The sequence below is a fragment of the Etheostoma cragini genome, chromosome 7 (assembly GCF_013103735.1).
Source record: "Etheostoma cragini isolate CJK2018 chromosome 7, CSU_Ecrag_1.0, whole genome shotgun sequence".
Classification (NCBI taxonomy): domain Eukaryota; kingdom Metazoa; phylum Chordata; class Actinopteri; order Perciformes; family Percidae; genus Etheostoma; species Etheostoma cragini.
This window is the reverse complement of record NC_048413.1, coordinates 10,743,479-10,769,031: the sequence shown is the minus strand read 5'-3', so window position 1 is coordinate 10,769,031 and position 25,553 is coordinate 10,743,479. Positions and strand designations below refer to the sequence as shown.

General features: G+C 41.4%; 4 protein-coding genes across 12 annotated transcripts; 2 read left to right on the top strand and 2 right to left on the bottom strand.

The window, feature by feature from the left end:
• The first annotated feature begins 358 nt into the window (after positions 1-358).
• LOC117947511 (receptor-type tyrosine-protein phosphatase V-like) lies at positions 359-5,810 on the top strand. 8 transcript variants are annotated; one of them, XM_034876493.1, is made up of 12 exons: positions 381-514; positions 900-943; positions 1,056-1,149; positions 1,805-1,904; positions 1,995-2,085; positions 2,184-2,260; positions 2,359-2,493; positions 2,578-2,700; positions 2,840-3,000; positions 3,181-3,316; positions 4,693-4,754; positions 4,863-5,810. In XM_034876493.1, exons 3-12 carry the CDS (start codon positions 1,145-1,147, stop codon positions 5,083-5,085), a joined length of 1,113 nt encoding a protein of 370 aa, XP_034732384.1. In that variant the 5' UTR covers positions 381-514; positions 900-943; positions 1,056-1,144; the 3' UTR covers positions 5,086-5,810. The 8 variants fall into 8 exon arrangements, 6 of the variants coding, with proteins under 6 accessions (XP_034732385.1, XP_034732380.1, XP_034732384.1 ...); XR_004657257.1 differs by lacking the exon at positions 900-943 and having other exon boundaries at positions 359-514; positions 3,186-3,316; positions 4,863-5,045; XR_004657256.1 differs by lacking the exon at positions 900-943 and having other exon boundaries at positions 359-514; positions 3,186-3,316; positions 4,866-5,021.
• LOC117947510 (glutamine-rich protein 1-like) lies at positions 5,633-13,064 on the bottom strand. 2 transcript variants are annotated; one of them, XM_034876487.1, is made up of 12 exons: positions 12,818-13,064; positions 11,799-12,087; positions 11,617-11,706; positions 11,373-11,513; positions 10,469-11,248; positions 10,192-10,369; positions 9,917-10,071; positions 9,685-9,799; positions 8,535-8,643; positions 8,172-8,320; positions 7,985-8,075; positions 5,633-6,825 (listed from the first exon to the last, which is right to left on the bottom strand). In XM_034876487.1, exons 2-12 carry the CDS (start codon positions 12,051-12,053, stop codon positions 6,639-6,641), a joined length of 2,250 nt encoding a protein of 749 aa, XP_034732378.1. In that variant the 5' UTR covers positions 12,054-12,087; positions 12,818-13,064; the 3' UTR covers positions 5,633-6,638. The 2 variants fall into 2 exon arrangements, with proteins under 2 accessions (XP_034732378.1, XP_034732379.1); XM_034876488.1 differs by having other exon boundaries at positions 10,481-11,248.
• Positions 13,065-14,114: 1,050 nt separating this feature from the next.
• Positions 14,115-21,850, bottom strand: qars1 (glutaminyl-tRNA synthetase 1). Its single transcript, XM_034876486.1, has 23 exons — positions 21,632-21,850; positions 21,194-21,344; positions 19,774-19,883; positions 19,612-19,687; positions 19,461-19,525; positions 19,281-19,334; positions 18,868-18,931; positions 18,709-18,783; positions 18,492-18,577; positions 18,316-18,402; positions 18,130-18,229; positions 17,948-18,026; positions 17,623-17,862; positions 17,414-17,506; positions 17,192-17,329; positions 16,328-16,415; positions 16,083-16,229; positions 15,839-15,940; positions 15,644-15,736; positions 15,295-15,422; positions 15,140-15,206; positions 14,911-15,036; positions 14,115-14,753 (listed from the first exon to the last, which is right to left on the bottom strand). Exons 1-23 carry the CDS (start codon positions 21,740-21,742, stop codon positions 14,703-14,705), a joined length of 2,331 nt encoding a protein of 776 aa, XP_034732377.1. The 5' UTR covers positions 21,743-21,850; the 3' UTR covers positions 14,115-14,702.
• A 152-nt stretch (positions 21,851-22,002) lies between these two features.
• Positions 22,003-25,378, top strand: ogg1 (8-oxoguanine DNA glycosylase). The gene is made up of 7 exons (XM_034876308.1): positions 22,003-22,559; positions 22,673-23,040; positions 23,130-23,309; positions 24,190-24,368; positions 24,458-24,605; positions 24,718-24,767; positions 24,862-25,378. Exons 1-7 carry the CDS (start codon positions 22,450-22,452, stop codon positions 25,060-25,062), a joined length of 1,236 nt encoding a protein of 411 aa, XP_034732199.1. The 5' UTR covers positions 22,003-22,449; the 3' UTR covers positions 25,063-25,378.
• Positions 25,379-25,553: the final 175 nt, after the last annotated feature.

The following is a 25,553-nucleotide window of genomic DNA, read 5'->3' as shown; positions in this document are numbered from 1 at the left end:
CCCAAATTATCATCTGTTTTGAAGTGATTAAACATGCTGCAATTCATAGCTTTGTGCCATTAAAACAATATTTTGTATATATCTACAGACTGGTGCAACATGTTAGCTGGGAGCCTTTCAAAGACCGTAGACATGTGTTAAACAAGACAACAATTTGGTAAAGTCAAATCTTAAGTTAGAATATAAACAATCATGAGCTCCAGTCTCACATGGCTTCAGTTACAGGGATATTTTGTTTTCAAAGCGCTTTGAATGGCTCAATAGCTAAATGTACAAAGAATAGCTGAGGCCATCACATACTGACATCCTTCCCAGAGGTTTAGTATTCCTCTCTCCACCCACTGTCTGTACCCATCACACTTCCTCCTCCCCTGAGAGAGACACAGACACACACACACACACACACACACAGGGTCAGAGAGAATCATTAAAACCAGACAACCTTAAGATGACTTGGAATAAAGTAGTCCTGCTCTTTTTTTCTTCAACATTTAGCAGAGGCTCAGTTGGAAAGGTAATCCTGTAAAAAAAAAACATACTGAAGCTGTTGGGACTTTCTGTTTTGCACTTCTGCTGTCAGTGTTTGGGGTTAAGAACTTGTTGGAGCAGGTTTTCTACCTCGTCGAGTCAGTTTAACTATTGTGCCGTGTGAATGTAGGGCTGCGTTCGTTAGGTGTGCCTTTCTACTATAGTTTGGAGAAGTATTGTTAGATAGGAATGTATAATATTATTGATTTGATACAGTAATAAAAAGCTGGACTCAGCTACCTCAGGGCATAACTAAATGCAGTGCATTTGTAAAAGCACCTAACTTCATAACATGTATGATACAGCCGCTCTCACACATCAACATTGTGTGTTGTAAGTGTTTTTCTCTGGTGTCACATACCTCTGTTCAGGAGGAAAACATTTAACCAGCAAGGGGGAGGGGAAAACAAGAGCTGTACACTTCCATAAGCTGTTCAGATTCAGTTTGCTTCATCCATCTATCATTGATACATTGATTTAAATTGATGAAAGTGAATTTATGATATGGTTTGGAATCTTTTTTGCAGCTTCAACACTAAAATGATCTAGGCATCATTTAACATCCCAAGTTCCAGCTAAATTTCTATTTAAAGTACGGGGTACGAGGCAAGACGACATGAGGTAAGGACAAAATTCCGTGCAGCATGCTTGTAATATGCTTAAAGGATACAGCTGATAGTTTTCTATATTTTTGCTATTTTCAACAAATCCTATCATTTCACCCCTTTTATATCTTCTATAATTACCCTGTCTTTGGCACTCAGCCTTGAGCTCATTACTGAAGATGATTATCTTTTTATTTTAAATGGTCACATTAGTTTTAGCAAGCTACATAATAAACTGGCAACTGAGTGTTTACTTCCATTTAATGAAAAGGCTAAATCATTTCCAAACACAGCTGTGCATTGTGGATTTTAGAAAGTGTTCAAATACATTTACTGGAGACTATTTCCAGCTGCAAATTTGGTGCACTGGTGAGTATTTATGACAGCGGGATGGTGAATGTGGGATCACCTTAAATATACACAGCACTCATGTTTATTTTAATGTAGTAACACATCAGCCAGTACAAAGATGTGGCTTATTAGTGCGTTTTTGATAACCTAAATAAATAAGATATAGGCTATCAAGATTTGGCCACACAGTGAATACGTACTGTATTAGAAGGAAGTAATTGACAATTGGAAAAGTATAGAATAAAACCAAACTTATCCATATTTTCTGTGTGCATAAATGATCTAAAAAAGGTTTAATGTAACACAACCATGTCTCACAGGGCGCAAACGTTCCCAAGGGCGCAAATTCTGGCGGAGTTAAATTTGCAATGCCAGGCACTGGCAGCCAATGACAACAGGGGCTTTAAACAGGAGTTTGAGGTAAATAGTATGTGTTTTTTTTAACTTGAAGTAGACTTTGTGAAGCTAAAAGTGTCTGTCATGTGTGCTAATGTTTTTGGCTCTGTGAAGGAGCTAGATGACGTTGGCAAAAACCTCCCCACCCGAGCAGGGGACTCAAAGGCCAACAGAGAAAAGAACAGATACCCCTACATACTGCCATGTAGGTGCAAGACTATACTACAACAGGTTACAGCAAGTAGCCTATTTGTGGAAATGTATGATACTTTTCTTTGTCTGCTACTTTCCATCTGCTTATAGATGACCACTGTCGCGTCAGGCTGTCAGTCCAAAACTCCCAACCACACACTGACTACATCAACGCAAATTTTGTGCCTGTAAGAACTCAGCCAACTTTATTTTGTCATTATCATTACTCTGTCTGCTTAAACACCTGTCTGTTTACTTCTGTTAATGACTGTGTGTCTGTATTCAGGGTGGAGGCTCAGAAAGAGACTTCATCTGCACCCAGGGTCCTTTGCACAACACCACGGCTGACTTCTGGAGGATGGTGTGGGAGCAAAACGTCAGGATAATCGTCATGGTGACAGCTCTGAGACACAAGGACATAGTGAGAAAGACATACTCAGCGTGTGTGTGTGTGTGTGTCATTTTATCATTATTTTATTATTATACAGATTATCTATCTGTTCAGGTGCTGTGTGATAGGTATTGGCCTCTAGAACGATGCACTGTTGAACATGGACTGATCCAAGTGACGACAGTGACCCGCAAACAAGGTCCAGATTATTTTATCACCACCATTCACCTCAGACAGGTGAGCAAAATAAACATCAATCATCCTCTTTGTTACCTTTAAACTGCTGCTGTTGACTTCTTTGTGCACCGACAGCACCAGTAATCAATCCAAGAAGATGTCCTTGTGTTTGGAATGAAGGGAAGTGTTTGTGTTTCAGAGAGCTTGTCCAACAGTCAGGACAATCACACAGTACTACTACCCTGCCTGGCCGGACCGGGGCATCCCGAAAGATATATCCTCACTGTGTGCCTTCACTGAGCATGTGCGGCAGGAATTGAAAGCTATTCCACTCTTGGGGCCGGCTGTGGTGCACTGCAGGTGTGACCTCTGACCTCCAGCCCTAACCCTAACCCTCTCCTTCAGGAAAACTCTTTTCTCCATGTTAAAAAAATGTGCATTTATGTGTATTTATCCTGTAGAGCTTCCAGAGGTTTATCGTTCAGATGTACCACAAGACGAGACAGTGTTTCCCGTCAATACGCTTTTTGTGTGTTTCAGTGCAGGTGTTGGGCGCTCAGGGACGTTTGTGACGTTGTTGTGGCTGATGCAGCTGTGTGCGAGGGGCATCCGGCCTGATATCCGGGGTGCTGTGGAGGATCTACGGCTACATCGAATGTGGATGGTCCAAACACTGGTCAGTCCAGTTATGACACTCACATGCAGCGAAAAAGCTAAAACAAAGTTTAAAAAAGTACTCGCTTACCAGCAAATGTCTTGCGCTTAAAGTTTAACTTAAGTTCAATTCAATTCAACATATAGTATCAAATCATAACAAACTTTATCTCGAAACACTTTACAGATAGAGTAGGTCTAGGCCATACTCCATAATTTACAAGGACCCAACAGTTCTAGTAGTTTCCTCCAGAGCAAGCAACAAACCACGGACAGACCCAGGCTCTTGGTAGGAGGTGTCTGACGAACCGGTTGGGGTTAAAATGAAGAGTGGTAAGTAAAAGTACAAAAGTATTAGCAGTAAACTGCACTTAAAGTATCACAACTCAAAGTACTCATGCAGATAGGTAAAGCTAATTTTATATTTTATACATCTCTGGGCTGTTTAATCTACAGTTTAATAACGCTTTATATTTTATAAGTTAAAATGTTTTCTAATAATTTCAAAAAGTAACAAACTACAGCAGTTAGGTAAATCTGGTGGAATTAGTACAATATTTTTCTCTAGTGGAGTATAAGTATATAATTATAAAAAGTACTCAAGTAAAGTATAAGTATCTCAAAGTTGTAGTTGGTAAACGTACTTACTACAGCTGCTCACCTGGACATGGTCATCAGACATGTGTAAAATGTGATGTTCACTAAGCATTTTTCTAGTTTCTAGCAAGTTCACTCAGTTGTAAAAGAACGTTGCAAAGTATTTATACCACGATGAAAACGTAGGCCTACTTTATTGCAAAGAAAGTCTTTGCATTGAAAATAAAGTAAGTGATATATCAGCAAATTGTCTCCGGTCTGTGTTTGGTAGTTTTAAGGAATAATTTCATACTCTGAGTGGTAGACTTCTTTCTTGTGAAGAGTTGGATGACAAGATTGTTACCCTCATACCACAAAGGTAAGTATAAAGCTACAGCCAGCGGCCTGTAGCTTAGCTTAGCATAAAGACCAGAAACAGCTCTCCTTGTTTCCTGTCTTTATGCTAAGCATGCTCAGCTAAGCGGCTGGAATTATGAATTATGACTGATATCAATCATCAAATAAACTATTTCTTACATATGCTGATCATGAGCTTATTCTCTTAATTAAGGAAACTATGTATAATTGTTACATAGCAGCAGAAAATGTATATACTCGAGAAGTACAAAAACAGTACCTCCAAATTATACTCTAATTATTTTCCACCACTGCTTGGTTTCATAATTGCTAAATATTTAGTGAAATATGTATTCCATTGTTTTCTTATGATGCCACTGACAGATCCTCATGAACACTGTGCTCTCCTGTTTCATCCCAAACATGAGATCCTCATTACCTGCTCATTCCTTTGTGTTTACTCAGGAGCAGTACATATTTGTTCATCATTGTCTGCTACACTGGCTCAGTGGAGGAACATCACCATGGTGAGAATACATAAATGAGCTCCCAGTAATCACCACGCACACTAAATTCAGTTTGGACATTGTAAAGTAAGATGACATTTTGTAATTAGGCAGCTTCTGTTTCCCCAGCAGGCCACAAGTTCAGGGAGCCAGTTCAAAAACTAACCAGCAAAGTCAAGATCAACCCCATAGCTTCCTGGGCCGTTCAGGGAGGAGACATCGCCATCATCGGCACACAGTTCCATCACACCAACCACAGAACACATTCCAGCAGATTTTGAACCCTGGGATGCTACTGAGGAGGTTACTGCCTTCCTCATCACTGTTTAATCCAGGCTCACACGCTCCCTGAATTTACAAACTGTAAAGCTGATAATACAAAAACATTCAAGACTAAAATTATTATGCATGCCTTCATACAGGCACCTAAAAAGGAAGGACACTGCAGAAATAAGGCTGTGCGCGCTGTATGACAATAATAGCAGGTGAAGTAATAGCAGGTGAAGAACTGGCTGGACATGCACATACATGCTGGTGAAGAAACCTGAGACAGAGCAGTTGTGAACCAGAAGGAAAAATAAAGGGAGTAACCTGCCAGTTAGGTCAAACCTGTTCCTCTACTATGAGATTCATGAGAACAAGCAGCTTCTCCTTTTGCATACATATACATGTAAATATGATTGTACATTGTACATTTTGTCCAGCTACCAAATGTACAAAATGTTTATTTTTGAACTTTGTTTTGCCTCAACTATTGATGAAGTTCTGTTACTAGATGACTTTTATTTAGTTTTTCTTTGTGTGAAAAATCATTGTGCATCCTTTAATAGCACACACTTCTAAGGACGCGTGTGCAGAACTGATAGCATACTTGCTAGAAAGGCCGACACATGGTATAGTGGCTGTACAAAAAGGGTCATGTTTCAAAAACACACAGGCACTGCCATTCTCCTTAAATGACTGAAACCCATTACAGTACATGAAGGAGCTATGAGTTTTATACATAAAAGAACATAAAGGGCTAAGCCCACTTTATAGTCTTTCATCTGTCATGTAATAAACATGTATGATACAATAGATCCCACTTCGGGGAGAGTTTTAGGGTCTGTGATGGACAGGAGAAAGGCGGATCCAGCAGCAGTCAGCATCCTCCGCTCCCCTCTGCCACATCTCCACCATCTGGCAAGTGCTAGTAGCTGCAGGTTGAGTGGCGTCACTGTATTGCAATAAAGTCTGTGTCCTGATGGAATTGAATGCTGCTGAGACAGTCCAACAGCAAGCATGTAGCAATAACTAACAAGCCATCTCCAGAGTGCGGTGTATCCACGTGTGAAATTTAAAAAAAACTGAAAATGAGCTTTTTTTTTCCTGTTTGGGTACTAAATGCAGTCTTAATATTAGTACCAAGGTGGTTTTTACTGTGACACTTATAAGAGACCAAGGCAGATGAAGGGAAGAAGAGCAACAAAAAGGGATGTCTATAAAAAGCAGCATTGCGCAGGCTAACCCCAGTGAAAATATATATGAAATATATTACAGATTAAAACAAAACGGGAAAGGAAAATTCCATACAATTGGTAAGGAGAACCAACAGTTAAAACATATAAATTAGAGTTCAGGTCCAATAAAAAGATTAGACACTACATCCTTTGGCCAAATAAAAATAAGAAAACAAAACTAGGTGTTTAGGTTAAGAGATTGCCATCAACAGGACAAATTATCTGTATTGGTTGTATGTACAGTCTATGAATAGATATGCTGACACATAATGAATATAAACATATACATGCCACCGTTAAAGACCAAAAGAGGGTGTGAGAGAATAGAAAACTACTGATTATGAGCAATCAAAGGCTGGGTGTAGAGAGAAGGGCCTAGTCCATTTATTGGTCTCCTCCGGTCCAACTAGTGCACGCTCTCCGCCATGTTGGTGGCTTCCTGGATTTCACGGATGACGAGGATGCGGGCAAGCATCTGCTCCAGCTGTTCTTTTGGGATTGGTTGAGTAGAGTACCAGATGGGGCTGTTCGGCGCCACCACGGGCTCAGGAGTCAGGTAGAAGGTGTCGTTGCGACCTTTAGCACTCTGCGGACTGACAGACACAGAGAACACATTGTTAGCACATTTTCAAGATGCGCTTATTTACCAGATTTGCCCGTCACCGCCTATAATAAAATTATATTAACCTTCTGGGCCCTGAGGCCATTTTTACAGTTCATTTTCCGTCTGGATTTATTTTATATAAAAGCTTGTAAAACATCAACCTCGTTGTCTACAGTCAAGATATGAACATCATTTTTTTCAGGAAAATTAAAAATGGTTGTAGGACCTTAAGTAGTCTTTGTCTGACACAGAGTAAGATAATCAGTGTAAAAGTGGGCTGTCATATCCAATTAGTATGGCATTTCCTGCGGTGGCCATCATTCCATTTGCCCTATTGAGATTAGGGCTGCAACGAACAATTATGTCCATTATGGATTTGGCAATTATATACTCCATTGATGGTTTGTGTTGTGCCAATGTACACTATGAAAAAACGATTGTGAAGAACTGCTGATTACAATTTCTAACTGCCTAAGATGACTTCTTAAATTGATTATTTTGTATGACCAACAGCCCAAACCCACAAAAAAATCTACAATTTACAATGATGTAAAACATAGAAAAGCAGCAAAACATCACAGGATGAGCAAGAACTAGTGAATGGCTGGCATTTTGGTTTGAAAGGTTAACTGCGACAATGAATCGATTATCAAAATAGTTGATTCACTTTCTGTCAATCAGTCATCATCAATCGTTGTGCAGGATGCTGACATTTTTAAAGACAGCTTAAACCAAAGAAGTCAGTTGCTCAGGCAATTGTTAAGAGGCAGAAAACATCAAAATCATTAACCATTTTGAGGATATTATAATTATAAAGCGTTCAGGTTTTGTCAGTTGCCTAGCAAGTGTTTTCACAAGTTTAACCACTTGAACATTTGAGTGAAATGTGTCAACACATGCCAATAACAAGCAAGAGCTTTATTTAGGCCGCGGCAGCAACTCAAAAGAGAAAATCTGGCTCTCATCATGAATAGATAACCATAACCCTAACATTGGTCAGAGAAAAAAAAAAACTAAATGGTCATACAAAGAAGCATTTTTACCAGTTACCCATAGTTTCATTTTGCTGACATATTGGATCCTTATTCCATTTCATAAAAACATGTTTACACCTAAAGTTAAGTTTCCTGATAAACCCCTATATTTACCATTTGAAGAGGTAGAAATCATAGAGCTTGATGGGACATCGCAGTGGGTTCTCTGGGTCCTCCAGCTGCTCTGAGTACATATCATCTGTGACTAAACAAAGAAAAATGTACAGACAGATTATTTATTCTTAAAAAGAGGTCCCCTCTCAGAGATGACAGCACAAATCCAAATCATGTGCGCTCTTACCTTTCTGTCCTATAAACCTCTCTGTTGACTTTAGGTATCGGATGCTGGTGCTCTTGTCTTTGGGGTTGTTGGGACTCTTTCTGGTGTGTCTCAGGACCTTAGAAAATGCCACTTTTAGATGCTGATCCACTGTCTTCAGGTGAAAATACCTGTTAAAGATATACAGTATATAAATTAACTGATTTGGTCAGTTAGTGTTGATTTGTAGCCATATTGGGTCAGAGGGGAGAAAGAACCACAGCTCGTGTCTTGTTTTGCTGAAATGTGGGTTGGAAATTATTTGTGAGGTACTGTATGTATCACACAATATGACTGCATGTCAATGAGACGGATTGTGATGACTGCATACGCAGTTGAACTCACTTGGTGTTGAAGAACATCAGAGTTGTGAGCAGCGTAGAGGGAGAGTGAGCTCCCAGCTGTTTACATTCCCACAGCATCTCCTCTGTTACATGACTGGGGATAATATAACCTGGCAGGGGAATCCAAGAGCAGATTATGAAGACCTTTCTACTAAAAAAAACTTCAAAGACTGACACTCATGGGATACTTTACAAACAAAAACCATTAAAGACAATATTGTCTTAATACTTTAATGTTAGCCCGTGCTGTCCTACACTTGTGTTCAGCTTTATTATTTAGGAAAATACAAACAGATAGGATGGGGGAGAAAAATTGATTGGTGACACCCCTAACACAGCAGGCTTGTGTATTTACTATTTTGCAGTGTATCTAGGATAGAGCTTAGATCAGGCCCAATAAAAAAGATCAAGCCCGACCCAACCCGAGCACATTGTGTCCGAGCTGTCCTCTCACATTAACTGTAATTATGAGCCCGAGCCTGATTTACAATTTTTCAATACGTGGGCTGTTATAACCGACGTTCTCAACGACAATTTTGAGTTGTTAGAACTAAAGAAATCTGTTTGGAATTATCTTGATGAATAATGCAACAAGGACAAAGCACGTAAACTGCGTTGTTTGTTTATGCAGAATGGATCGCAAATGGATCCAAATTAAGAAACGTAAAAAAAAAAAACCTCAACCCTAGCCCCATCCCTCAGCCGAATAATGGACAAGAGATCAAGTCAGCAACATAATCAAAGTAAAATATTGGCCCAACCCTGCAGAAAATCTAAACTCTACTCTAAGGTTGAGTATCATTTGGATTTTTTCCAATATCAGTGCTAAAATTATACTTTTTGAAAACGGCGCCTGAACCGAATAACTAGCATGACATGCAGGGATGCTCCAGTTGCCTTGTCCGTTTCGGAGCATCAGAAAGCAGGACAGGCATCAAAGCTGCACCAAAATGAGGCACCAAAATCCTTGTTGCTATTTGGTCTGGTAAATACCCGTCATTGAGGCACCGGGGACGTATTAGGACCGGGTCTTTGTACCCAACCCCAACTGTATCTGAGATCATATTAGTCGATAAAACATTAATGTGATTGCAGAGTAACAAGCATTGCAAGTCCACACTAAATCTTTGGAAAACGACTTTTGTCCACACCTAGCGGATGAATAGATTGTCTCCAAGGCTCCAGGATCTGGTGCAGACTGTGAGCGAAGCGGGTGTAGTACTGATCTGAGAAAACGTCATCCACACGACCATTATCAAACAGATACTGCAGGGAAAATTGGAGAAAGATGACTGTGGTCAAACAGTGTTTCCATATCAAAACTAAGTACCCACAGAGATAGAAGGAAGTGTGTGTGTGTGTGTGTGTGTGTAATGAACTTACTTTTTGTATACACAGAAATACATAGTAGAGAACATCAGCCTCATAAGACTCCCCTTCCAACCCACGAGCCTCTGTTGTCATCAAGGAGAGACCCATGCAGAGCTCGGCTACAGCACATGACACCAAGTCCTCCTGGAAACGCAGCGCCTGGCGTCCTAAAACACACACATAATTCAGTCATTGGTTTGACAGAGTAGAGATAATGGGAGTACAAATGTGCATCATCAACAACAAAATCTTGTACACTATAACAAACGTTGTGTATATGCACTTACGGCCAATTGGGGCAAGTTTGTTGTTATCCGATTTTTCCAACTCCGCGTTTTTCCGCTGAGCCCACAGCTGCCACACCTCCAGCCCCTCCTCTGGCTTCAGAGTGGCGGGCAGCAGCAGCTCCTGCACATGCACTTGTTGCTGACCTTGTCCATCTACCTCTGCTACCACTGTCTGACCCTGCACAAACACACCAACAATGTTACCTCGTGCGAACAAGAAATATATGACAATATTTGTATCTTGCCACAAAGAAAAGCATGCAAAACATAGCAACACCTGTGTGAGCACCTGCAGCTGCTGTGCATCCTGCCCTGACAGCCCCTGTGTGTGCAGCACCTGCTGCTGTGGATCCCAGATAAGAGACTGTGTAGCATTGGAATAGCCCTGTACTGCCACTGGGATGTGGATGTTTCCATTCATCAGCTGGGCAGGGAACAGTGTGTTTGCAGCTAGTGTGTGCACCACTTCTTCCTGGCCTCCCATTCCCCCGGAGCTTGTTATGCTGGAAACGGCCTGCACTGTCTGACTTTGACTTTTCAGCTTGTCATTTTCAACAGTAACTTGTGTTGGCATTGTAGTCATTGTTGTAGTGTTTGGCCCTGTAACCTGCACTGTTCCATAGGCCTCCTGGGGAATTGCAATGTGCGTGACCTGCTCACGGCCTCCGGAACCAGCAGGAGCAGAATAAACAGGGATTGTCCAGGTCTCCCCTGTGGGACTGGTGATAGTGCCTGTAGCACTGTAAAGGTGGGAGCTGTCCACAGTTAGGAGGTCTGGCCGCAAGGACACGTAACTTTGCTGCTGTCCCTGTCCCTGAGGGATAGCAAGGACTGTTGCTACTTGCTGGCCAGGCAGGGCATAGGATACAGTGATGGGCATGTCAACCTTACGCTTCTTGGCTGGCTGGAGGACACCTGCTCCCTGGGATGTGGCAACAGTGGTTCCCAGTACCCTCCTCTCAATATTGTCCTGCTGCTGGGTGGGAGAAAGGGCCCCGACTGTCTGGATTTGAATATGTTGTCCTCCTGCAACAGCTGCCACCAATTGGGCTTGCAGCTAAAACACATGAGAGGAAGATGATAAATGGTAAGAAAAACATTCTGACTGACTAATGACAAAATTTGCAATTCTGCCATAATGTGGATTGTATGTGGGTGTGTGTGTGTGTGCTTATGTGCACCTGTTGGTGCTGCTCCTCGGTGAGTTCCCCTGGCTGAATCAGCTGTGCAGTAGTCACACCTTGGAGCTGTTGATGGGAGCCAGAGGGTACTTGGAGGACCTGACCCAGCATCTGACCTTGCTGCTGACCCTGGATCTGCACCTAAAATAGAATTAATAGGCCAAATTTAGTGGACCAAGGATTAAATTGAAAAGGGCATGTGTGATAAACACAAAAAAAAAAAGGTATAATAAAAAGTTCAAACCTGCACTATCTGCTGCTCTGTATTCTGTTGTACAGACTGTTGCTGAGACTCCTGTATCTGTTGCTGCTGCGTCTGGACCTGCACCTGAACCTGCATTAGAAAAAGTTTCTGTCAGAGAGCTTCATTTCAAGAACAGAGCTCTTTAACAGACTGCTTTGTGACTATTTAGTGTGCTAAATTACCGGACAAGCCAGCTCCAACAATGACCCTGCCACCTCTGTGCTGTCTGTGTAGATGCAGTTAGCTTCTTGTTGGTAGACCATAGTGGTGGTGGTGGGCGTAGTATCTCCGCCCTGCTGGCTGAACTCCTGCAGGGCATCTGGGCCTTTGCTGGCCAAAGACTCTAGGAACTCCTTCATGCGATGCTGAGGGATGCTCCGAGCTTTCTGTCTCACAAGCTCCTCATAGGAGCCTGTCCCATCCAGGGAGTTATTCATTGCCGCTGACAGAGTCTTCTTCTATAGTAGGGATCTGAGGAAAGGCATCATTTGGAGTGTTTTAAATTAGTTAATTAGTCTCTACATTCTATATCTGTATCACCAAAGACTGACCATGAATAAAATCACAATAGCTCTGTCAAAACGTGTAAGACTAAAACGCATTTGACAAGTAAGGAGACAACATGGTTATTGATGGAACAACAAACGGACAGAAACGCTGTGCTGACATCAGTTGAGACTTTATAGTGTTTACAAACTGAACAGAGCGGTGTTCAGTGGCACCAGACAGATGGTAATACGAAAGGGTTAAATCTATCTGACTGTGTACGAGCAGGGACAAAAGCGCGGCCACTTTCCAAATCCGATGCAGTTTTCAAAGCAGAGATGGAAACTGCTACAAAATGAGAACGTGCTAGTTTTGCACAACAATCCGGAAACAATGTGCATACTGGAATTGCTCTATAACTGCTAATATAACAGCTGATTACACAACAGGCTAGGTTAGCCAGGTGTACAGCTAACATTAACTAGCCGCGTTGTTTGCAAATAATATCTAGCTAGCTACAGCTGTTTTTGGCAAAGTGTAATAATGCGACCGTGTACACAAACAACACAATAGCTAGCTACGTAGCAGGTTGTGCATGAACAGAAAGCACCGGAAACTGTCGACTCTCTTATCCGTAACGTTACACATACTAGCTATATTTTTCTGATATGCCAAAGCTAGCAAGCTAACGTTAGCAGGCGCGTTAGCTAGCTACCTCTCTTCCTTAAACGGGCCGAGGTTCGAGCCGCCCACAAGCGCTTCTCTGCCCTCAAAACTGCGCTCCTTTTCCGACGAGCAGGGTTGCGAAGTGCTAATGGCGTTTCTCTATGACTGCTTTATTCTTTATTTTCGTTGGATGGTCGGATGTAGTTTTTCTTTTTCACAAATACTCATATTTCGCTGGGCGCCATCTTACAACAGTTCTCGGCTCCGACCAATAGGCAAGCGAGTTGTAATGATGTCGTGCTATCGCGGTATTTCCAAATTTTCTCATCGCGGTAACTGGGGCTTGCAGGATGGTCCGTTAAAGGCGACACACACAGGCAAAGTAGCCGTCAAGATTAGGTAGATGTCGGTCCACCTTAAAACACAGTTTTGCCAGACAGACGCTCCTAGTGGTTCACTAGCTTCTGAATCTTTTAAGGTAGTGTCAAACAGATGCGCTAAATATTTGGGTGGTGCTCAAGAAGATATGCGCAGTTGAGGGTTAATTCCCACGCACAACATTTCAGCGGGTTTTGCATTTCCCACACTGCTCTTGTTTGGACCAAATATCTGCTTGCGTATTTATTTTAACTTTCTATTGCTTATTGGAAAATCAGAAAACAGGCTACATCTTTCTCTTTTACGGATTAATATCCATAAAGCAACCTTTAACATGTTTTATCTTTACAAGTCTGGTTCATTTTAAACAGGCAATTATAGTAGGCCTATTAAAATAGTTAAATAATAAATGCATTACACCAGATATAGCACAATGCTAATTTCCATCTGCAGTCCCTGTCCCTGGGGGTGTATATAATGCATGTATAACATTATTAAATACTCCTGTAGGACAGACCAGTTTGCAAACATTTAGAGGCATTATCAGACCTCATGACAACATCATCCGTCTCTACTTGTAGGGATAGCATTCCATTGTTTAGCTGCTGTAATTGAAAAAGCAGTTATTTAACACAACCGCCAAATCAGCTGCAGAATCTGAGGTTGCAAAATATTTTATTATCATGATTAGCCTGGGACTGCGTGTGTTTTGTTATAGCATAATAAGCTTGCATATCTTGTATTCTTGGTTACAGTTAAGCAACATTGTCCTGATTACTTAACTTATTAGACTTACCTTCAGGTAATCACTATTACGGTCACCCACCCCTAGATTGAATATTGTGTAAACAAAAATCATACCCAAAATATCATCATAAACAAATTCATTCATTTGATTCTAATAGTAAAATATCACTGGTTGGAGAATATTAATATCAGCTTCAGAAAATTCAGAATATTAACAAAGAGACATTGCATTTTTTTTTATTTTATATTTTGTATTCTTGTCACGTGTCAAAATTACCCATGTTCACCCCTCTGAGTCTAAAAACACATTATAGTTTGGCAAGGATCTACCGCCTTTGTAAGAAAGTCCCGCATGCCATTTGAGAGCATCTCCTGTGTAACACCAGTTTCAGCAAATATTACAATAACATGCATGTCGTCCTTGTTGAGCAATGATCAGAGTTGCATCCACTCCACAAAGAAGAAACACTGTAGCTGAATATTATTGCAGCAGATATAGAAAAAAAGAGTCAAGAGGACTCTGACACTGAGTGGCCAAGGTTGAGATTGCGCAAAGTGATACTGCAGTAATTTTGTTTTCGCAGCAGACAATTAAAAAATGCAGTTATATTTTTCAAGTTTAGCAAGAAAGATCCATGAAAGAGAAATGCAGTTTGTAATATAATATGGACATGTAATTATTACGGTATCTTTTCTGAGTCGATCTCAACTTGAGCAGTTTGTGCCCTTGCTGGTCTTATACATTAATTGATGCAAACAACTTGGACATGTATCTGTGGGGTCATGGGAAGCAGCTGGATCTCTGTCAATTAGATCTTCCCAGGGTCTTCTTTGAGGGTGACTGTTCTGTTGAAGACGAGCTGCAGTAAAAGAAAGATTACAGTCACACTTCATTACAAAAATGTTAAACCACAGTAGATATAATAATAATTTCTCCAATAAACTAAAATATTGTTAAAGCATTTGTAATATAACCAGTAAATAAACCGTTTCAAATGTTGGTCAAGGTTGATGTACCTTGTCTGCAGTGCTGTTGGGGTCCAGGGAGAAGTAGCCGACTCTCTCAAACTGGAATTTGTCAAAAACTTTTGCTCCCTTTACTGAGGTATCCACTAAGGCACTGCTGATCACATGCAGGGAATTCTAAATGACAAAAAAGGAAACACATTAACAAATCACTACGCCTGTTGAAAAATCTCAGTTGATTTAATCAGGCCTTCTGCCACAGGAGTGCAGAGGTACTCACAGGATTGATGTCACTCAGGAAGCCATTGGGCACTTCAGACGGATCCTCTGGATGTTTGTGCAGGAATCTACGAAGACAGTGAGACGTTTTGGGTAAGTGAGTTTTCTACATGGAATATCGATTGTGAATGACAGAGTGGTTTTTTTCTGACTTACAGTCTTTCATAAAGACGCACTTCACACACCAATGGCTGGCTGACCCAGTGGATAAAGGCCTTTGGTTTCTCTGCGGTCTCAGAATTGCAACAGCTCACCTCCAGTTCAACCACTTTACCCTGAGTGTCCTGAGAAACAAAGGAGATTTCAGCAGGACGTGGACCAGGAAGTCAAGACATCCACCGAGGGAAGCAAACACTGCTAAGAGTGTATGATACCAAGATTGCACGTTTAGTTGCAACATTAGTTGGACTGCAGAAAAACAAGCTGTTAGTTGAATAGTGCTTTTACCCAAAGCGATTCAAAATCGCGCACACACACACACACGTGCAAATATCTGGAGTCTTACCTTGATGACCTTCTGGACAGAGATGACATACCCAGCGTGCCTCAGACCTACAGGCTGTTCCGGGGTCAAACGCTTGTAACCCTTTTCCAATACCTGCAGAAGGAGAGGAGTCCATCATTATCCTCTGTCCGCATTGCAAACATTGTACAAAGTATGCTACTTATACTGTGAGGGTATTTTGTTTTTCTCTTTGACCTCTCTGAAGTCGCTCTGTTCAATGAAGATTGTACGTGTAAATGGGACGGTGTGGCTGCCCTTGGCCTCGTTTGCAGGAAAGTCTGGCACTCGTACTTCTGACTGAGACAGAAAAGCACAAAAGCAGGAATATTCAGAACCGGTGGCTTTAAATATCATGCAAAAGACAGAATATAGAGGGTATTACAAGTCCTCAGGGAGCACTCACGTATGTTATATCGGTTTATGTAAGTCATGCACAAACCTTTGAGTTCTCAGGGAGGTTAGTTATGGTGACTTTAAGTGGTTCCAACACAGCCATGGCTCTGGGTGCCGTGTCGTTCAGCACTTCCCTCACACACGATTCCAGAAGGTGGGGCTCTGTTGTCGTCTGAGAAACTGTGACTCCGACCTGCCGACAGATGCAACATATCATTACAGCACCGTCATCATGTGTTTAATTACTACTTCCTCCAACAAACCATTCATCCTTCCGTTTATTCTGCATACCCGAGCACAGAAGTTGTTAATTGCCTCTGCTGGGAAACCTCTTCTCCTCAGAGCGGTCAGAGTGAAGAGTCGGGGATCGTCCCAGTCTCTGGAATTAAAAAAAGATACCTTCTAAAGTTACCAGACAGATTCTATGTAGCAGGAAGACAGCTGGTGGGATTAAATTATTGCACACCAAATCACAGTGAGAAGCATATATTGTTTGAAATCACTCATGATGTTTGACTTATCTATCTGTTGCAAGACATCTGTGTTGTTATTACAATTAGTGGTTATATCTTTTAATAAACTTAAGGCCTGTTTAGACATGGAGTTCATAACATTGCTATTAAATTGGTCTTTTGACATAGACAGGAAGAGCCATGTGCTTGTGCAATATAATTGAAATAATCTCTAGTTATAATATAATTAGTAGGCCTTTTTGTATATCCTATTTTCAGTAGTTGGTATATATATATAGAAACTGTGTACATAAACTGCTGTAAAATTGAATGATTTAAGGGCAATGTCTACTCACAATATTGTATGGATTCATTTATTTCCATTATCCTAGAAGCCCTGACATTTAAATTAAAGAGCGGCATATCTAAAAGGGGCTTTAGTGAAAATGTAAAATTGTACATTTGTAAAATTGTACAAATCATTTATACATAGGGTAACATAAGACCAGGGTTCCAGGCACAAGTTTTATAATAACATTGACAAATGTTGGACGGTCACTTGTGGCTGATACGTATTTTGCTTAATAACTATCAGTATAGCGAAGTACAGAATAGTAGTAGGGCAAATACTCATCCTTCTAACAATGTCATATAAAAAGTAAATATAAATCTTTAAAAGATTGGAAACAAATGGCTATTTTACCTGACAACACCAGTCTCTACCAGTCTGATGATTTTCCTCTTTGACACAACAGTGTAGGTGAGGTTCAAGCGCCCATATTCCCACTGAACTGGGCAGTACACATCCAGAGCGTTACACAGCCAGTAATATGATGAACGCCTGTCACAAACCAAAAAGGACGGTGAACATAACATTGCATATGTGTTTCCAGCTATGACAGATCACCAAAGAATTTATGAGTACCTGGCCTGAAACTCTTTGGTACAGAGGGAGTGTGTGATGTTTTCAATGGAGTCACACAGACAGTGGGTGTAGTCGTAAGTGGGGTAGATGCACCTGCAGAGAAAGAGAAGACACATGTGTAAAATCAAAACGCAGCTTGTCTTGAGTGAACAAATGTATTTAAATGAAAATACCTGGTCTGAAAAGTACAGCAGTTTGTGTTCTCGTACCATTCATCTCCTGTCCGATGGTGTGGCGTGTATTTGATTCGGTATGCCACAGGGTCCATCTTCCCGTCCTCCATGACCATCTTCATCCTGAGCGTAGCCTCTCCCTCAGCAAACAGCCCCTTCTTCATCCTCTCAAACAACACCAGCGACTCCTCAATGGGTCGGTCTCTCCAGGGGGATGGAGGAACGTTATGGCCCTTCAGTTCCTCCCCTTTCTGGTGACACACGTACGCGTGACCCCTGAAGGCAGACAAAGAAACAAATCCAACATCATCTACTGGCTTGTGCACATTGATCAACATGTGCACATGGTCCGGACACCCACCTGCAAATTAAATCCACAGCGAGGTCGTAGAGTTGCTGAAAGTTGTCGGATGCATGCGTGACAGCATGAGGTTCGTAGCCTGGGGAATACCGGAATATTGATAAGAAACGTAAATGCTTGTAGAGTGTACCTGAAGCTTTCATCAGACCACAAAAGGCTTCAATCAACAGAGTCAAGCTCACCAAGCCACTCCACCATGTCCTTGATCCCAGTGAAGTATTTCTCCTCCTCTTTCTCTGGATTTGTGTCATCATACCTCAAAAAACAAATTCCATTGTTTGCCTACAAGAAGAGACAATGCTTAAAGAATACTGCTGCATCAGAGAGGATTAAACAGCCTATGTGACTGAGGAGAGAAAGACACGTACCTTTGCATAACCAAAATTAAAGTTGATAGCTTTGGCGTGTCCAATGTGAAGGATACCGTTGGGCTCAGGAGGAAAACGAGTACGTATCTAAAAGGAATTTTGAAATGAAAAGGACAAAAATCAATACACATAATCATTTTAAAGTTATCCAACAGTAACACATATAAAGTTAGTACCTGTCCACCAATGATCTCCATGTGCTTTTTCAGCAAGTCCATTGTTTTTGGTGTGACCACATAGCCCTCAGTTTTATAGTTCTCTCCTGTATGATGGAAGGAGCAACATGCTTAGTAAGTAAATCCTTGAAAATAGCTCTAAATGGAGGGTGAAGAAAAAAAAAGTCGTCAAGCAGAAATGCAACTGCATCCAATTGCTCAGGTGGTTCCTTCTTACCTGGTTTATGGAACTTCAGTGCTTCTCCTCTGAGCTGCTCCATAAGTGACTTTCCCTCCCCAGTCATCTGCTCACCTAAACAACCAACAGCCACAGTTAGAACCAAACAAACAACCTACCTGTCACTTTAACCTGCCGTCTACTAAGTCTGCCACTTACCATTCACTCCCAACTCCTCTTTCTTTGCTTTTACCTCACTTTCTGCGACTTTAGCTTTCTGGGGCTGCAAAACAACTGGACATTAACCACAGATGAAACCAAAAGAGTAAGTGCAGTGATTAAAGGAATAGCTAGACACTTTGGAAAATAAAACAAGGTTATTTGCTTTCTTGCAGAGAGTTAAATGAGAAATGAAAATTTGCATAATAAATGTGAAGCCAGAAACCAGCAGCTCAGTCAGCTTAGCTTAGCTTAGCATAAAGACTAGGGAAGCAAGGGGAAACAGCCTCGCTCTTGCCAAACAGGGAAGGTTACGTGTCGGACCATTTCTTGGCTTGGCACAGGAAGAAAACGATTAAGCATATTTTCCAAAACGTCAAACTAATTCCTTTAAATAATGTGCCGTGCGTTACCTTAGGTTTCTTTTCCAGGTCAGCCTCGGTCTTGGGTCCTAAGAGGTGTAGGACCTTTAAAACCAAAGTCAGAGTTATTTATAGTACACAGGGAGCAGAACCGAACAACCTCAAATGCAAAAATACAATAAAAATGACACACACACTACTTCTAATGATATTCTCTATTTCAAAACCCACCTGCATGTCCACCTCATTTTTGACGACCTTTCCATCAGCCCATTTAAGGGCAGAGCGTGCCTCTCCTGAAACGGACACAACAGCTCAGTGAGACATTCTGTCTGTCCGTTGAGCTGTAATTGTTTAAAACATATTTTACAACACATCATACCCATCAGCAGTCCCATGTTGAAGTGGTACCTCTCCTTTAACAGCTGTTCCTTGTGCTTCTTGATCACCGATTCAACCTGCACAACATTCCACGGTCACTGAACGCACCAGTAAAGATGGTAAGAAAGACATACTTCTGGCCAATGTAAGCTCATGCACTTACTCCATCCTCAATTTGCTCCGGTGTTATGACCACGCCCACTCCGCATGCTTCTTCAAACTCCCTCTGGTTGATGGGGTCCTGAGGATGACTCTTCACAAAGTCAAGTGCAGCTGCAAAAAAACAGAGGGAAGAGACATTGATGGACCAGGATGGCACAGAAGTCTTGTTCGAGATGAAATGCGTCTCGCCTGTAAAGTGGATGAGAGCAAGCGTAGCAGCCAGGGGCGGGGACAAAAAGACGCGGTCAAGTTGGACAGTTTACAGCCGTGTCCAGCAGCCTTCAGGCTGAACAGGAAGTCACAGAAACACCGGCACCCAGTTAGGTTCCGATTCATTAAAATGTTATCAGACCAATTTATCAGCTTGTACACAAGCGTCTGTTGTTTTTATTATGTCAGAGTAGCTGTTAAAATGCTCTACATGCAATTTGTTTTTCTTTTTGTTTGTTTTTTAAATCATTTTGGGGCTTTTCCGCCTTTAAAGGGTAGAGAGATGGGGAAGACAAGCAGGAAATGGTCACAGGTTGGATTTGAACCCTGGACCTCTGCGTGGAGGCATAAACATCGAAGTAGACGTGCGCCTGCTCTACCACTGAACCAACCCAGCCACAATCGGCTGCTTATGTTAATAAAAACAGGCTGTAGATGACCCATAATCTGAAAGGATTTAATTTCTCTCACTCTGAACCTCTCTATCAGCCACACCAACTTTACATGTGTTCTGTACAGAAGGAACCTTTAGATCAAGCAAATAGAAATTAAAATCCCTCCAATTTAAAAACAACAAAATGTTTATATAAAATGTAATCAGGGTGATGACATCTTGACCTCGTGAGATTATCGTTGCCCACGTTTGCATGACGTCAGAGCATGTTGAGATCAAGTTGGACACAAATCTAACCAGCATGCATTGGGCGGCGATCGCCGGTGAACAATTCTGGGCAGAGCTGGCTCTTCTAGAACGAGGCCTATTTTGTCCAGTCATTCATGTCTAGAAACCCATCTCATTCATTGAGACAGTCCATTATGTCAAGTCTAGCACTCATCCATTCTGATTTTTCTATGCTCTTTATGCTTTCCTAGCCTCCTTCAGAGGCTGTGGGGTCCTGATATTTTTTTACGGCACATTTTATATTCATCAAATGTATTGTAGCCCAGACTTTGTTGGCACACTGCCAAACTGAATTGCATATCATGTTAAAATAATGATTTAAACCTTGTGTCTTGGATGAATTTGGGTATTCAAGATTTTATTTTGTGTGTGGGCAGTGGTGGGTTTTTAATTATAAAGTTGATTCTAAGAGATGTGCACAATTATTCCAGTGTATCTGTACTGTCCTGTACCTGTGAAAATGTCAATACCTGTCATGAAATGAACTTGATCAGGCAGCTTGCAAGATGTCAAAGATGTCAGAACTTACCTGCCAGCTGTAGCTCTGTGGTGAGTTTGCCCTGAACTATGCAGTCTGAAAGGAAGGCTAGGCGGTTGGTGTCTTTAAGGCGAGATGCCATACTGTACAGCAACGTGCCCATGGCTTTGTCTACTCCTGATGCCCCACGGACTCGCTGGGCCTTTTGAAAGCAATAAGAAAAGATCAAAATGAATCGTTTTGTCCTTTAAAATGTGTGTATGTGAATAGCTGATGATCTGTGTTACAGTCAGACAGGGAAGTGTTACTATTGTCATTATCTTAACCGTGGGCCGATTGTCTGCAAACAGCCTTTGGAATGTGAAAATCAAAGTATAGTGGCCGAGCCTGTCTCTACTCAAAAGTTATGAAACGTATCCAAAAGGAAGGTAAAGTTACATCTGACCATATACTTACTTAACCGTTCGTTAAAAACAGTCATGCTCGTACCTGAACAATTGCGTCCTTCAAGGCGCAACTCAGCGCTTCATTTTTCAGCGTTTCTTTCGCTTTCAGCTCACTGAGTCCAATGGAAGTGAAAAGTGCCACCGTATCTGCCATTTTTCCACCGATCGGAACCACTCAGACTCGCCACCGACACACGCAAGTTTCCTTCTCGGAGAGAGAGCGAGGAAGGTACAACTTCCTGTGCATCTCAAAGAAAAAAAAAGAGTACAAAAATGTTAGCCAATAGAGAAGCGCGGGCACGGATAGGATTGACCAATCGCGAATGAGCTTTATTGAAGTTAGCGCCCACTAAGAGCGAGCGAGCCAATCATCAGTTGTGTTGACATTATTCGGGAGGGGCTACCGGAACTTGAGAAATGTTGCATCAGTTTGACAGTACAGTGATTTGGAATACATATTAACATGAAGCTAGGACTGTAACCACGTATTATTTGTACAAAATAACATTTCGAATTACAAATATATTAAATTGTACTTTTTCTTTTCAAATATGACAGCTTTGCATTACAGTGTAAGGTCTTTGTTGTCCATCATTATTATGGCAACGCTAGCTAAAACAACTCCGTGAAAGTTTTTTTTACACTGGCTGTAAACATGAACTCATAGCAAGATCTGTACTTAGACTTTGTAGCTTCCCGTTTACATTTAAGTGTAGGGTTTGTTTTAAGCTTCATCTATTCTAATCACACTAAGATGAGTTTTATAAGGTCGGGACACTGTTGTTGTTCAGTGTAACGATACGCATGTTTTAACCTCTGAACAGTCAGCAGAGTAACTGTTAGCATCAAAACAGGTACGTTATGGCCAAACATGCGGTATTGACATCGGGGTCAAAAATGTGGAGATCTCTGGCCTGTGCAAAATCGGAGCTGAGTCTTGATCTCACTCTTGCATGTGGACAATCTTTCAGGTAGGTTGGTCTAACTCAGATGTAATGTTAGTCTCATGATCAACAGGAGGTTGATGTACATAACCAATACAAGTTTTTATCGCGGATGTGTCTTAATGCATGTCAACCCGCAGATGGAGAGAAACCGCAGAAGGCCACTGGACCGGAGTGATGGGAGGACGAGTTTGGACTTTGACTCAAACAGGTGACATTCTATGGTACCACGTTTACAAAAACTATGAAAAAAGCAGGCAGGGGGGTGGAAGTGACAGGAAGAGGAGGGCTGGTGTGTCTCTACAAATGGAAAACAAGTCAGAGAATAGGTTCAAAGGAGCTTTGAAGAAGGAAGAGGAGGAGCAGGCGGTCTCCTCAGTGCAGGACACTGAGGAGGAAGAAGAGATGCTGAGAGACTACTTCCAGCTGAATGTGAAGCTGCTGGATCTGTACAATGAATGGGGAGTAGCAGACCCTCACTTTAAGCGCATTGCAGACATCTTCACAGGTCAGTGTGTGCATGCATGCTACCACTTATAATGACATTACTGGAAGTAGTGCCCTGCCTCTTAAATATATTGTTTGGTCTCTGCCCAGGAGTGCGCATGCTGCGCCAGGACCCCACTGAATGCCTGTTTTCCTTCATTTGCACCTCCAACAACCACATCTCTCGGATCCAGGGCATGGTGGAGAGACTGTGTCAGGCTCTGGGCACCCCACTGTGCCAATTGGATGAAACCTCCTACTACAACTTTCCTTCCCTGTCTGCGCTTGCAGGTACTATATTCTTTCTCTGGCAAATTAAGTCTTCAGACCTCACAAATAAATATATAACTGCGAAGCAAAGCCCAGGGCTGAAACGCGTCCTTTTCCCTATCCTGCTAAGCATTCTATACTTATTTGTGAGTAGGGCTGGGCGATATGGAGAAAATCCAATATCACAATATTTTTGACCAAATAACTCTATCTTTACTATTGGTGCTTTCACAAAATATTTACACAATGAGATTTTTGATAAATAATCATTAGTAATGTGGATATAATGACTAAGTGGGCAAGTTAGAACAGTTACAACAGTCTAGTAAGTTCCAGAAAATGACATAACTTTACTCTGGCCAAATACATCAATGTCGATATTGCGGCGATATCCTAGAGTTGACTAATTGGTGCTTTTATGATTGTTTATAAATGCTTATCAGTAATCTGGATATATTGAGGGGAGCTAAGTGGGTAAAGGCAAACAATAGAACAGGTAGAACAGTCAATCAATTTACTGTGATGCAGCTTTTAAAACCAGGAAAAGAAAACACTTGTGTCATAAAACGGGGTTTACAAATGCATCAGGTCTCAAGTCATGTTACAGAATAGAAATAAATGTCCTCACAACCACTCCCTATCATTGCAAATCCACATTAAACATGGGCTTGACTACCATCCAGCCTCAGAAATATAAAAGTAAGATAAGATCAGTGCTTTTGTTGATAGCTGAGTGGTAAAAAAATCTCACTGCAGGTTCTATGACAAATATGTTTTTATTCTGTGTCTTTTGTGTTGTGTTTATTTCTTCCTTCAAGTGCCTACATTTCCCATGCTGAGAGTCATGTTCACTAGCCATTGTCATCATAATTGTGTTGTCTTTCTGCATTCCTCTTGACAGACAACAGTGTAGAGGCGTGTCTCAGGGATCTCGGTTTTGGATACAGGGCTCGGTTCCTTCAGCAGAGCGCAAAGCAGATTTTGGACACCCATGGGCTTCAGTGGCTTGAAGGTCTGCGCAGTGTCCCATATCCAATGGCCCGTGATGCTCTGCGTACTCTCCCAGGTGTAGGCACCAAGGTAGAGTAGGAAAACAACTGGTTAGCTTCTTATATTTTTCATGAACTTGTTACAGTAACATGTAATCAAGGCGATGTGTCTTGCTGTAGGTGGCAGACTGTGTATGCCTGATGTCCCTGGATAAGGCAGAGGCCGTACCCATAGACACACATGTGTGGCAGATTGCTAAACGTGACTACAACTATGCTTCTGGCAACGGACAAAAGAGCATCACAGCTAAACTTCACAGAGATATTGGTTAGTATTCACCCACCTGTCAGTTGTATGTTAATTCTGATTGTAAATGCTGAATAGTGGTTCTATTTAAGCGTAAACACAATCCAATGTTCAATGTAATATTGTTTCACAGGGGATTTTTTCAGAAAACTGTGGGGTCCTTACGCTGGTTGGGCACAGTCGGTGAGTGTTATCAGTCAGTGTCACTCTGGGAGTTTCTGTCATGTCTCTTCCAGTCTGTCTGCTGTAACCACTGTGTGGTCTTTATCTGTTTTAGGTGTTGTTCTGTGCTGATCTCAAGAAGTTCCAAAAGCTGAAAGAAATGCAACATCTGAAACGGCCAAAGAAAGAGGAAAATGATGAAGAAGAACTGAGGGCGGCATGCAAGAAAACCAAAATTAAGAAAGAAGAAAATGGAACTGTGAAGAACATGAAAACCAAGTCGGCACATCACAAGAAAGCAAAGACTTCTGAATGAGAGAGGTATACAAGGTAAACAAGCTTCTTACATCAGGACTCACATCAGATCACAATACCACATTTTTTCACTCACTTTGGCTAGCTTCCTTTTAAAAAACCTATTGGAGTGAAATACTGTATATAAACAGTATTTTTGTCATGGTATAAAACTCTTTATTGTAAGAAGGTTCTTAAGGTTTTCATTTACATGCTTTTGTGTTGTTTACTGTGACCTCGTCTATGTTTACTTTCCTATGAGTCCACTATGCCAGTACAAATACAGCACAAATATGGCATTTGTTTCGGTTTTTACAATAATTACAAAATATATGATGTGCTGTTTTGTGTACGGTATGGATCTTAACAGATGTTCTCGTCCCAGATAAATGTTGCCAGAAGAGACCCCTAGGTGGCAGTATGCATTGAAAGAGAATGCTCTGCAAGACAATATCTCATAGTGGGCCATTTGCTTTAGGGTCTTTTCATACAGTATATATATATATATATATA

Bases quoted from the DNA above. Each gene is read 5' to 3' on its own strand.
- LOC117947511 (XM_034876489.1), top strand. The intron at 2,086-2,183 runs GTAGGTGCAAGA...ATCTGCTTATAG, and splicing joins ATACCCCTACATACTGCCAT to ATGACCACTGTCGCGTCAGG. The intron at 2,494-2,577 runs GTGAGAAAGACA...CTATCTGTTCAG, and splicing joins CTCTGAGACACAAGGACATA to GTGCTGTGTGATAGGTATTG.
- LOC117947510 (XM_034876487.1), bottom strand. From the start codon at position 12,053: ATGAATAACTCCCTGGATGGGACAGGCTCCTATGAGGAGCTTGTGAGA. The intron at 11,249-11,372 runs GTGCACATAAGC...CATGTGTTTTAG, and splicing joins CCGAGGAGCAGCACCAACAG to CTGCAAGCCCAATTGGTGGC. The intron at 8,076-8,171 runs GTAAGAGCGCAC...TTCTTTGTTTAG, and splicing joins GAGGTTTATAGGACAGAAAG to TCACAGATGATATGTACTCA.
- ogg1 (XM_034876308.1), top strand. From the start codon at position 22,450: ATGGCCAAACATGCGGTATTGACATCGGGGTCAAAAATGTGGAGATCT. The intron at 24,369-24,457 runs GTAGAGTAGGAA...GTCTTGCTGTAG, and splicing joins TCCCAGGTGTAGGCACCAAG to GTGGCAGACTGTGTATGCCT. The intron at 24,606-24,717 runs GTTAGTATTCAC...ATTGTTTCACAG, and splicing joins TAAACTTCACAGAGATATTG to GGGATTTTTTCAGAAAACTG.
- qars1 (XM_034876486.1), bottom strand. From the start codon at position 21,742: ATGGCAGATACGGTGGCACTTTTCACTTCCATTGGACTCAGTGAGCTG. The intron at 17,330-17,413 runs GTACTCATAAAT...GGTTTGTGACAG, and splicing joins ACCAAAGAGTTTCAGGCCAG to GCGTTCATCATATTACTGGC. The intron at 15,941-16,082 runs GTTTGTGCATGA...TTTCTGTCTCAG, and splicing joins ACCTCCCTGAGAACTCAAAG to TCAGAAGTACGAGTGCCAGA.